The sequence below is a fragment of the Lycorma delicatula genome, chromosome 8 (assembly GCF_047948215.1).
Source record: "Lycorma delicatula isolate Av1 chromosome 8, ASM4794821v1, whole genome shotgun sequence".
In the NCBI taxonomy this organism is placed as follows: Eukaryota; Metazoa; Arthropoda; class Insecta; order Hemiptera; family Fulgoridae; genus Lycorma; species Lycorma delicatula.
The window spans coordinates 127,914,959-127,927,490 of record NC_134462.1 but is presented as its reverse complement, the minus strand read 5'-3'; the positions used below and the strand labels follow the sequence as shown (position 1 = coordinate 127,927,490).

Genomic DNA, 12,532 nt, shown 5'->3' with positions numbered 1-12,532 from the left:
CCATACATGCCTCACAAGAGATCGCACAAAAAACTTTCAGAGAATCCCGAATGTGTTCCACATAAGCGTGTGGTGGGTTTTCAGTTCCCCAAACTCGCATGTTATGGCGGTTTACTTTGCCGCTAATATGGAAAGTAGCTTCATCACAGAAAATTATCTTGATTAGAAAACCTTCATCTAACAACATGTTTTCATGTAAAATGTTTTCACTGTAAAAATCGAGCCTACTTGTTTTATCTCCATCGGAAAGACGCTGGATTAATTGAAGACGGTACGGTTTACATAATAAATGTTTACGGAGAACTCTCCACACTGTTGTTTTCAGAATTCCTAATTCTCTGTCTGCAGTCGCAGTCGATTTTGACGGGCTGCGAATGAAACTTGCACGCACACGTTTGACATTGACTTCTGACGATGGACGACCAGTTGATTTTTACTTGCACAAGCAACCAGTTTGAATTGTTTATACCGTGCACGAACTGAATTGTCACTTGGTGACTCCTTAAGAAATTTCAACTGAAACGCACATTGTCAGAAATTACTGACATTCATTGTTGTCTAAAAGCCATTTGCAGTGATGAAACCACTGATAGAAGTACTGTGAATAAGTGGGCAATAAAAAAGTGTGTGCATTAGAAGCTGGTACAGTAAACAAATACAAAGGGTAAACCTCACAGTGGTCAATTAATTTCTGTGGCTGATAAGAACACCAAGAATAAATCAATTCAAAATGACTGTTGCCTTACACAATGCATCACCACTCAGAGAAGTATATCAAAAGTATGAGGACACATTATCTCATACCTGGGCTGCTGTAAATCTGTTCATGATGGGTCCCATGTAAAAAAGCAAAAATGAACAAACAATAGTGAAAGGAATGTTGTGAACAGCTTCTGAAACATTACTGTGAATAAGTTCATTACTTCTTTTTCAATATTGTGATGCGAGAAGAAACTTGGGTGCATCATTACAACCTGAAGAAAAATGGCAAAGCATGAAATACAGGCACTATTGTAATGCTACAACCAAAAAAATTCAAAATACAACCCTCTGGAAATAACTTTCCTTGTCAGTTTTGCGAGATTCTGATCACATACATGTCCGAAAACATGGAAAGCTGAAGAGACTTCATTCTGTGTGATATGTTAAATCACCTTAGGAAACTTGAATGACATATTTGACAATACATGCAACTGATAATTACACACAACACGATAATACTTCACCATACACATCGCATGCAACCACCGAGGAGGCTCTTGTGAATTTGAAATTTGAATTACAAATATTCAACTATTTCATACTCCCCATATTCACTATTTGGTGACCTGTGATTTTCACTTCTTTCCACAATTAAAGAGAGAAATTAACGGTATTCATTTCACCAGACAATAAACTGATGGATGTAATGAAATCGTTTATCAAGGAAAGATTATCAGAGTTCTTCATTGAAAAAATGAGAGAACTAGTTTACCATTGGCAGAAATGAGTAGCTCTAAACAGTGACTATATGGAAAAATAAATGTTCATTTTTTTAGCAAATAAATCGTACTTTTATGCCGTATTTGTTTCAACTGACTATCTCTCCTCAACTTTAAGTTATGAGCCACCCCTTGTACAATTCATCATTTAGTAGTTTTGAAGTGTTTGCATAATGAACCAAATATCTTGATGGAAAATAGCACAACTGTATGAGGATAACATAATAATATAATCCACATAAATGTATGCTACCTACTGGTAATAACAGCTCCAATTATATCAGTTTTGACTTAAGTGTTGGCTTATGTAACAGAATTGTGAAGATGACAGTTGTGCTGATGTACTAGAGCATTTAAGGTAAAATGTACAATTTACTCCTAATATAGATATACTCAGGAGCAGCTATAATAACCTCAGTGGCTTAAGGAACAGTCATTAATCTGGATTATCTTCAAGTTCATGAAAAACATAACTGGTAGAAATTGATTTCATATTTGGGTTTACAATTTTTTGCACAGTAAATTTGTATATCAGTAATAAAGAATACTTTTTTAATAAATTCCGTTTACCGGGAGGCATAAAGGACATACACTTTTCTTTTCCCATATTCATGACAGATTGCTTCTTTATTTCTTTTAGGAAATTAATTAAATGTTTCCAACAGCAAAGTTTTCCACTTTGAAACAAATTTTTCAAGATAAAATATCAATGCCTAGATAGGTAACAGTAGAACATCTTACACTCTTTCTTAAAGATTCACAAATCCTCAAACATACCACACAAATTTTTACTTAATTGAGTAGACTATGCTTTATGAAAATAATCATGCAAGTAACAAATTTATAGCTTATTAATTTTATTTTATCTTTTCTCAATATGGAACACTTGTTTAAAAATATGCTTGGTTAGCTACAACCTTAGTCAGTACAGACATCACAACAAAAACAAATAATTTCAGATAATATAAATGTTTGAAAAGTGCAGTTTTATGTTGATAGATCACAATTTTGTTTGTATGCAGCTAAAAAGGCTGATTTAATCATTTTTATTCTTGTTTTGATCACAAGATAGATTTCAGCCAAATTGGTCAGTAAATAAAACTGCATAATAAAAGACATAAATCTCTTTATGAGGTAATGTAAATAGTTTAATTTTCAACACATTTATTAACTGTACTTTTATCAAAGGTTTTTTCTTTTATTATTATATATGTTTTCAATGTTTATTATTAACTGAAGGCTTCATTTACAGATTCATATGCGAATATTTTTTCTTACCAAACTCCAAATCTTCACCAGTGTAATGCATTAGGTGGTATTATTCTATTTCTACTCCCTTTTATAGTTGAACATGGTGTGTGCTTTATATTATATTATCTTTATTGTTAATGTTCTTCTCTAAAGGTATTACTGTTAAGGTCACACAATTCAACAAGATTCAATTACCAAATCAAATTGAAAATTTATTATGTTACTTACACTGAACATGGCTTTAAATTCATTTATTTCTACAAATTTATTACTACTCATGACAATTCAAGTATTCGAGAAGATCTGGTCGTTAAATTATGTAATTCACAGCCTTGCCAAGAATCATACACAATAGATCTGAAAGTTCCAGAACTAAATTTCTGTCATCGATACAAGTAGCGCAATCTCTTTGACAACTACTGAACTATGTAGTACAAGGTCTGACGAGTGTGTACAAAATTTCATCACGTTTTGTCAATCCAGTCTCAAGTTATATTCAGCCGCATATGACGTATTCATGTGGCTTGTGCGAGCTAGCGACATGGTACAGAGAAGCATGATAAAATTTTGTTTGATTTCAAAAATCGCTTGTTGAAACTTATTTTATGACACAACAAGCATTCAGTGATGAAGTCACATCTTGTACTATAACATACACGTAGTGGAAGCAGTTTAAAGATGGTAGAAAGTTGTTTGATGACGATGAACAAAGGAGGAGGCAGTCAACAGCTGTTCACGATGAAAACGTTGGGAAAGTACGCATACTCCTGCTCGAACAACCTAATTTTACCTTTCAGGGCATAGCAGAATAGCTAAACATCCATAAAGACGCGGAACGTACAATTGAAAAATGAACTGCTGAAAAGTGTGCTCTTGTTTCGTTCCACACTTCTTGACCAAAGAACAAGAACAAGTGTGTCTCACTTGCGCCTAAGACTTCGTTGAAACTGCTGATAGTGACCCGAATTTTTTGCAAATTGTAACTGTAGATGAAATCTTGTACTTTATGTATGATCCACAAACAAAGCATCAATCCGCTTGTTAATTGAGTTCTGGGCAAAAAGACTAGTGAAAGTCAGGCAGTAAAAATCAAGAGTGAAAACGATGTTGATTGGCATTCTTTGACTCAAAGGGCCTGATTCATCATGAATTTGTCCCAACTGCTCATACCGCGTTAATTCTAAATTCTATTTGGAAGTAATGAAACACCTGATGCATCGCATTCGTCGAATCCGGCCCAAGTAACAGGATCCGGGCAGTTGGACTCTTGCACGACAATGCCCAAGCACACATGGCAACAGTTTTAACACGTTATTACGCTGCTAGTCAAATCACCATCTTATCCCATCCGACTTGGCTTCAGCAGACTAATTATCTGTTCCTGAAACTCAAGCTGATAAAAGGCCGCTTTTTCGACAACATTCCGGTCATCCAAAGGGCTTGCACCGAGTAGTTGAAGGCGATCCCAAAAACTGATTTCTCCAGAGGGTTTGAAGGACTCTACTGGCACTGCAATGAGTTTACAATCAAAGAATGGTTCTATGTAGAGGGCTGAAGTGGGTAAATTGATTTATCTTTAAATGTGTACTTTTATTTAATTTAGTTTTGAAACTTTTCAGACATACTGTGTATGACTTATGAAACAAAAATGCATAAAATATTGTTTCAAATTTAAAGAATGCTAACAATGGATGTAGCGCAACAACATTCGAATCAATCCAATTAGTCACCAATAATAAATTGACTACACCACCTGAAGCAATTAACTAAAAAAAATTACTCATAGAAAAATACAGCAAATCAAACATACCAACAAAAATAATATTAATAATACATGTTTAGAATAAAATACAGTTATGAAATATAACGCGAGTGCGCGCGCACACATACAAATAAAAATCTTTAACGCTGTAGAGAAAATTCTTTAGAAATAATTCTGCTAAACGATAAATCATCAATAATGGAAAATTAATCAACAACTAAACTAATAAAGTCTAAAAGCAAACACAACAATATTACATAATGCTTGATTCTTTAATAAAAATTCAAGTATAAATTTAATTATCAACAACATGTTCTACTATTACCCATCTTGGCATTAATCTCTTTATTTTCAAACGTCAGTTTCAAAGTGGAAAACTTTGCTATTGGAAATAGTTAATTGATTACCTAAAAGAAATTAAGATGCAGTGGTCTTTAATATGGAAAAAGAAAGAAGTCCTTCATGCCTTCCAGTAAACCAAATTTATTAAGAAAAGTATTCTTTATTACCGATGTACCAAATTTAATGTGCAAAAAATTGTAAACCCAAATATGAAAGCAACTTTTACCAGTCATTTTTCATGACCTTGAAGATAATCCTGATAAACAACTTTGTTTTTCCTTAAGCCATTGAGGATAATATTTTTCAAGAGATATTACTTAATATCCAAAATTATTTACAGACTCTTAATACAACTACAAAATAAACAGCCTTTGTAGAGAGAGCTTCAGGATTCAATTGATAGAAAACAAGGTAGAAAAATAGGAGTGCCGGTTAGACCATATGAGAAAACCATTCTTCTTCATATGGAAAAAACAGCTATTCTCAGTCAGAGGTGGCCATTTTACTGAAAGCTTGTTTTCACCAGCCTTGGTTGTGCCAAAATTTTGCCTGTGGGCTATCTTTAACTTAAGTATCTTTAAAAAATTAAAATGTAACTTTTTCTAGCAAACACATCATGGTTTGTGGTCTTGTAAACATACAGCTAGCTCTATATTCCTATTTTACAGTAGTTACAAAAAACTCAATACCAAACACGTCAGTTGTTCAGAAGAGAACAACTGCTGTACAGCTATTACATGATCTTTATGAAAAAGAGAACTTTAGCATGTAACAGCGTATTAAAATCAAATTCCTAATCAAAGAAATTTTGTGAACTGTAGGAAATCACTTGTTTAAAAATGGTGCAGAATGGATTGTATGGGGGCAGGTCAAGGACTTCTACAAAAATTTGAAGCATGGATTGTGAACTCATCAAGATTTGAAAATTAACTGTGTAAGATTTGCCTAAAATAATGAAAATAATATGTAAAGTATTCTCAAAAACTACCGTGGTAATCAAAAGAAATCACCTGATTGTTTCCACAGTTGTTGATGGGCAAGTACAAGACAATACTCCTAATTAATACTGTCATAGCAGACAAGCAAAAATATGCTTTTTTGATGTAACAGACAAGATGTCCAATGCAAGTGCTTAAACACCTACATCATTTTGCAGGACAATACCCATTTGTGTATGACTACTATTAACGTGGCCATGATTAATAAAATGAACTAAAAACGGACCTCACATCCATTATATTGTTATCAGACATATACTTCAAACTATCACTCTTTGGTTCACTAAAGGTGAATTAGACTGAAAGGATTCGGCTGTAATAAGGATATAACAAGGAAATTTAGTATTAAGGTAGTAGGCCTTGACTAGCAAGAATAAGTTAAGTTTGATTAGATTATATTTACTTCAATATAGCATTTCAGGGGCGCCATCAAAGAACTAACTATAGTGGTAGATCGCCTACAAAATTAATATCAAAAATTCTGTAATGGTTGCCCTACAACTAAATAACTTTTTCCTAAGCAGGATTTGTAAGCTTCCAGATCGCAGAGAGTTTTTAAATGTTTTGCAACATGGAAAAATTATGATGAAGAAACTTTAGTTTCAATAAATAAAATCACCTTTGTTTTATTAACAAATTTTAATTCACATTTGCCTTATTCCAAAATAATATTAAAATGAGTATACCTCATGCATGAATGGCATGACTGCCAAAGCTACAAACAACTCAAGAGGAAGGCCCACAACAGAAGACTTTTAAAGCTTACTTCGAACCAATCTATGAATTGATGACAACAAAGAATGAAAGAAAAAATAAAAAAAGAGAGAGAACTCAGACACTAATAACAACCATAAAAAAAATCTTTCATGATTTCCTAATGTAGTAACAAAGACAGCTTTGGCAGCAATAATTTATCATTAATAATTTATCATTTATGAAATGACTATAACAGCAAACTATGTATGAATATGACCTACCTATAACAACTATAATACTTTCATGCATTTCTTTTGTCATTTAGTCACTCATTAACATATATATATATATACATTTCTTGAGATGGGTAATAAAAAATGTCAAACTTAAGGATTAGATTCAATGCCAGTTAGAAAATTTTCAGTGTCAACTGCAGTATATTGACCTAAGGAATTAGGTTTATAAGATTATTGGTTACTTTTTTATAGAAATCTGAAAACAGACATAAAAATAAATCATTCACAACAGATATCAGCGGAAAGGAACCATTTTTGATGATCTGTTTACCGAATATCATTATTTGAAAATAAAAGTACGGCTATTTCTGGAAAAATTGCTGCAAAGAAAACCTAAAAAAACAAATGATTCAAATTTAATAAGAATGAAAATATAAGGTGAACTGTAGTAATTCTTTTTTAAGTTTAAGTAAATTTTAATTTATTTCAATTAAAATATGTAGAACATATCGTTTGGAAAATGTTTAGCTCCATATTAGCAACAAGTTACTACACTCAAAACTATTATTTTATCCTATTTATATTTAACTAAGTATATCTCTTGTCTGAATATCCACACACAAACTACAAACATGATTTACATAACAAATCTTTTAAGATAAAAATCTAGTTTAATAATTAAAAATTATTTCTATTACAAATACATGTACAGGTGAACAAAACAACTAATAGAAATTGTAATATAAAGAAGGCCAGTGATTGAAAAATAATTACTTATAAAGTACATTTACCTTGAAAATAGTAAGATTCAATCATAGCTTTTCTAATAAAAAACAAACAATAAGTGCTTAATTTTTCCCCAACATTAATAATTATAAATAAAAAAAATCACCAAAACACAACAAGGTTAAAAAAAGAAAAACATAATACACTCAAGCATATCATATGGACAGTCCTCTATAAACATATGTATGGGGGTATTTGTCTTATGTGTGTTAGTATTTTAAATATTTATATATATATACACACACACAAAGTTTTTAAAAATTTTCCAACAATTATTTAATCAAAAGATTTTTTAATAAAAATATTTGAGTGGTTTTTGAACTCTACTTAAGATAACTCAAAAATTTTCCTTCAAAAACTAATTGAAGCAAAAGAAAAAAGTTTATTAAAAACTTTAATAAGTTTAAACAATAAAATATTAAAATTGACTGATAACAAGAAATTGTAGGAAGTAATTATTTATATTCAACGTCCATTTAACTTTCATAAAAAATTTTTTTTAAATTGTAAAAAAACATACCTTTTACATTTAATCAATCAAACTGTTATATATTTTTAGCTAAAATATCATCAGAGTAGCTAAATATAAAGCAAAAATCATCTCAATTTAAATTCTATAACTCATATTTTCTGCAATGTTATGTTTACTTTTGTAGGCTATATAATTTTTTTAATGTAATTTTTTCACTAATTAAGTTACCATATGGATTCTACACTACAGTCAAAAACAATACAATCGTGCAAAACAATTTTTTATAAATATGTTTACTAGTTATACAATATAAGAAAAGAAAATACATTTGTTATACAGTAATGGTTAAAGACTTATTTCAATTTTAATGCTCAAAATAAAATAGAAGCTAACACCAAATTATCTAAATTGAAAATAATGCGTAATGTATCAAAGATATTAATAAATACTTAGAAAATTGTTGATTAAAAAATTAGTAATTCTGAAAGACCAGTACTCAAAATTCATTGATCTATAAAAGTTATAGTCGTTTAATTATACTAATATAATACAATGGCATATTATGTATTTATTTTATATTAGATAATAATGGAAGAAACAATTTTTTCAAATTCCTCTCAAGAAAACATTAAATTAAACATAAAACGTGTTTGATGCTTTACAGGATTTGGCAGAAAACTGATTACAGACGAGACATCTGCTCCTGTGACAAAAGTTAACCATACTGAACATTTGTAAATGAAACTTGGAGATATACTGTATTCAGTGTTGTATCAAATATTTCTGTAAGTTATTTACTTTTTCATTATTAAAGGTTACCTTTTGTATAACTAATTTATAAATTCCATGTATTGTATAACTGATAAATCTACTCCCAATTTTACCAGAAGCAATAAATTGGATAAAATTTGATTCAACAAATCCCTCTACTATTACTTATTTTTATCAAAAACACTGACACCAATTGCCTAGACTGGTAGAAGGTACTTTGTATACATTAACTGCTATTACTTTACGCATAATCTTTTATATTTTTTTTACTGAATTCAAATTCATCTTTCATTCCATCAGAAGAAAATAAAACTTCAACTGTAATTGGGCACCAGTCCATAGTTAAGTGAATAAATATTTCATTAAAAAACAATGAATTAAGAATTATTCAAAAGCAATACATTTCAGAAGAAAACAAGCAGCACAAAAAGGTTCATGATAATAACCTAAACTTACTACACGTTCATCTATAAAGAGAGATGATCAAATTCCACGAATATTGCAGCAAGAAAGGATTATAAATTTCAAGCTAGTCGATAGGATACAAAAAAAAATCTATTTCATTATATTCCTTGAAAACAAAATTAATATATCTTTAATAAAGGCAAATTATAATATGTTTATATTTCATTAATATAAATTTAAGATTAGTGTGACACTTTTATAGATACAGCATACTATTTTGGGATTACTAGAAAATTGACTTTCTGTGAATAGTTTACCAATTTTGAAAACTTTACATGCAATCAGGTTTTTGATCATCACAGAACTTTCAACAAGAAAACGTAATCATGTGTGGGAATGGGGCATCATTAAGAGTATTAATGTTACACATAACCTTTTTAAAATATCATCAAACTCATATTTCAGTAGCCTAGTAAGATGGTTTATCATTTACGGTAATTAAATATTTTTTTTAAATTGTAAAATTCTGTACAGGCTGTATATGATTCTAAAACAGGATCTTATACCTGTATATGATTTTTTAGCAACAATTTCACAGGATTCATCACCTTTTATTATATCACCCTGTGTACCTATTCTAGCATTTATTTTTAAAATTCTATTTTTTTTTCAAATGAAATATAGTCAGCCATTCTCAATAATGTCAAAAGAATTCTACACTTCCATGTGCTTAAATTTGAAAAATCTTCAAAAACTGCTACTAAAATTGGCTTTGGTCACTGCCATTTTTCCTCCTCATTTCAGGTTCTAAAATTTCCAGGATGCTACTCTGAAATATTTCAGATGTTGTGGAACAATAAGGGTGGGAGAAATGCACTGAATGTTTTACTGAAAATTCAAACATTAGTATGACTTAAATCAATACACAAACACACATTTATTTTTAATGATGCAACAAAACAAAACAAGTAAACAAGCAACTTACCCATTCATTCAAACTTATATGATCAATCATTTCTGTGTTATTTTTATATAATTAAATTTTTATAATTTTTGTTAGTTTTTTCAAAGTTCTAGCACTTACTCACACCTACATTTATCACAAGAGTAAGTAAGACCAATAATAAACCCAATAAATGTTACACTGCAGTTTTTAAAACTAAAGTTATTTTTTAAACACAGGCACTAATAAACTGTAAAAAATTCATGAAATAGATATAAATATTCTGTAATAATAATTTTAGCATTCTAGAATAGTAAATTCAAGTTTATTCGACTGACAATAGTCAATACATTTTTAAAGTGAAGCAGAAATCTACATCAAACAAATATAAAGATGAAATACTACTTTAAGAGACCACCGACCCAAAATTTCAAATTTCAATAGAGATATAGCAACAACATCCACGCACAATTTTATAAAACTGTAAAACGTGCATGGCCAATAAACCAACGCTGACCTACAGTACTTTTCCACGCTATCGATACGTATTAATATTAATAACGAAAGCTTAATAAAATATCTTTATACAGCAATACATACATTAATTTCTATCAATAAATACATATACCTTGTAAAAATAAACACAGAAAAATAAAAACATCTAATGAAGAGGCTTTAATTTAAATGGTGTATATGGTGAAATGCAATCGATATTCGGCAAAAATGTTACAATTGTTATGGTTACGAAAAATATATATACTATAATCACGTCTAAATAATATTTTAGATAATAAATGATAAAAATTCTAACACAAATGTAATAATTCACTTACCAACAGTGGATAACTGCTGAATATCGTTCATTTTAAGGATGACATTTGCTCCAGGAATTTGATGCTGTCCTTGCTGCTGGACTTGTTGGGCCTGCATCGAGGATGTTTACTTTCAACCACAACTAAAGTTTTTGTCCTAATTAACCAGTAGTAACAAATAAATTTATTAAACTATCTTGCTACTGTATTGCTGCTAACGAAAATAAGCGAAAAAAAAACACAAAACGACAAACATGGACGCTTCTTCCTTTACTGTGAGGTTAGTTTCCGAGTCTTACTTAGAGAGAGCTGCTGTCGCGAAGTCCGGTAGTTATTTCTCATTATATAATCGGTAAAAGGAGGAGTTCAAAAGGACATTCGCCATATTTGCTCCATATTAATTTATAAAATTTCTTAAAATCATCAATAGGGCGTGGTTTCAGTGCCTTAATTTCTAAGTATTTTCAATAATCAAATAAATTGTTTATATGAAATTAGATTTAACTATCTTAGATAGTAAAAAATTTTATTCTACAGCGTTACTAACAGCTGGACAAAACATGTCAGTTATAATATTCAACACTGCCGTGTTGATTTTTTTTTACATCTTGGATAAGGTTCACGTTATTTATTGAATTGCTCAGTTCAGTTACAATGTTGTAGAATTTAATAACATATGGAATAGTTTCTTCCGAAAAGTTGAGTTGCGCAGATTTACATAAATATAGATGAAATTATTTCAACAGTTACGGTTTTACAGTACTATTTGTTTGCATAATCTCTTATTGCTAAATTAGTGACGAACCTAAGTACAGTCAATGCAAAATTTTTCAGTAGCCTTTTTTTATGCTACCTTCTTAACTTATTTGTTTTATCTCGTTAAAAAATTATTTGAAAAACCAGTATTTATTTAATTAGTATAAATTTTACCCATTGTTATGGAATATTTATTGCCTTAATCAGTACACTGGTAATCGTACACTGTGACTGAATGTACATGACAATGGAACTTACCGGTTGAAAATTTATTGACTGAGAAACTCCTCTTGGAATTTTGGCCTTCTCGTTAGCTACATCTATAAATTTGAGCTGAGATCGAATAATAATTTAATTTGCACAGATGACATCGCAAGATCATTTGAATCACCCAATCGCACCGTATTTTTTAAACAATACCAGTGTGTTCCTTTTTTAGGACTTCCGAGCGTAAGGTTAAATCACGCTAATGCAATAAGATTTATTATACATAAAAAATATATTTTAAACAATTTAAAGTGACGGAAAATTCTTATAGAAGTCTTCAAGGAGAATGACTTTTTAATTTGCTATTAACAGACACGCAACGTTGCCAAACGCTCCCTGAACTTGTGATGAACAAAAATCTCAAATGAAAAGTAACGGTGTACTGAATGTGTGTACAAATTACTTTTTGCGAATTTGTCGTAGTGGGCATAATTGTATAAAAACTAAATTATATTTCAATATGGCTGGTGTACGCATTATTTCACATGGTTAAATCTATCAATTAATAAATACATAATTATATATTAAAGGTGTACAAGTAACTGTGACCTGAA

At 30.2% G+C, this 12,532-nt stretch overlaps 1 protein-coding gene across 1 annotated transcript in view; it reads right to left on the bottom strand.

Annotated features, from left to right (window-relative positions):
- The window catches only part of sxc (O-linked N-acetylglucosamine (GlcNAc) transferase sxc), a 222,586-nt gene extending 211,347 nt beyond the window's left edge, over positions 1-11,239 (bottom strand). Inside the window, exon 1 of the mRNA XM_075373469.1 lies at positions 10,977-11,239. Coding sequence (XP_075229584.1) covers positions 10,977-11,073 — 97 coding nt within the window. The 5' untranslated portion in view covers positions 11,074-11,239. The remainder of the gene's footprint in view (positions 1-10,976) is intronic.
- Between the last annotated feature and the right edge of the window lie 1,293 nt (positions 11,240-12,532).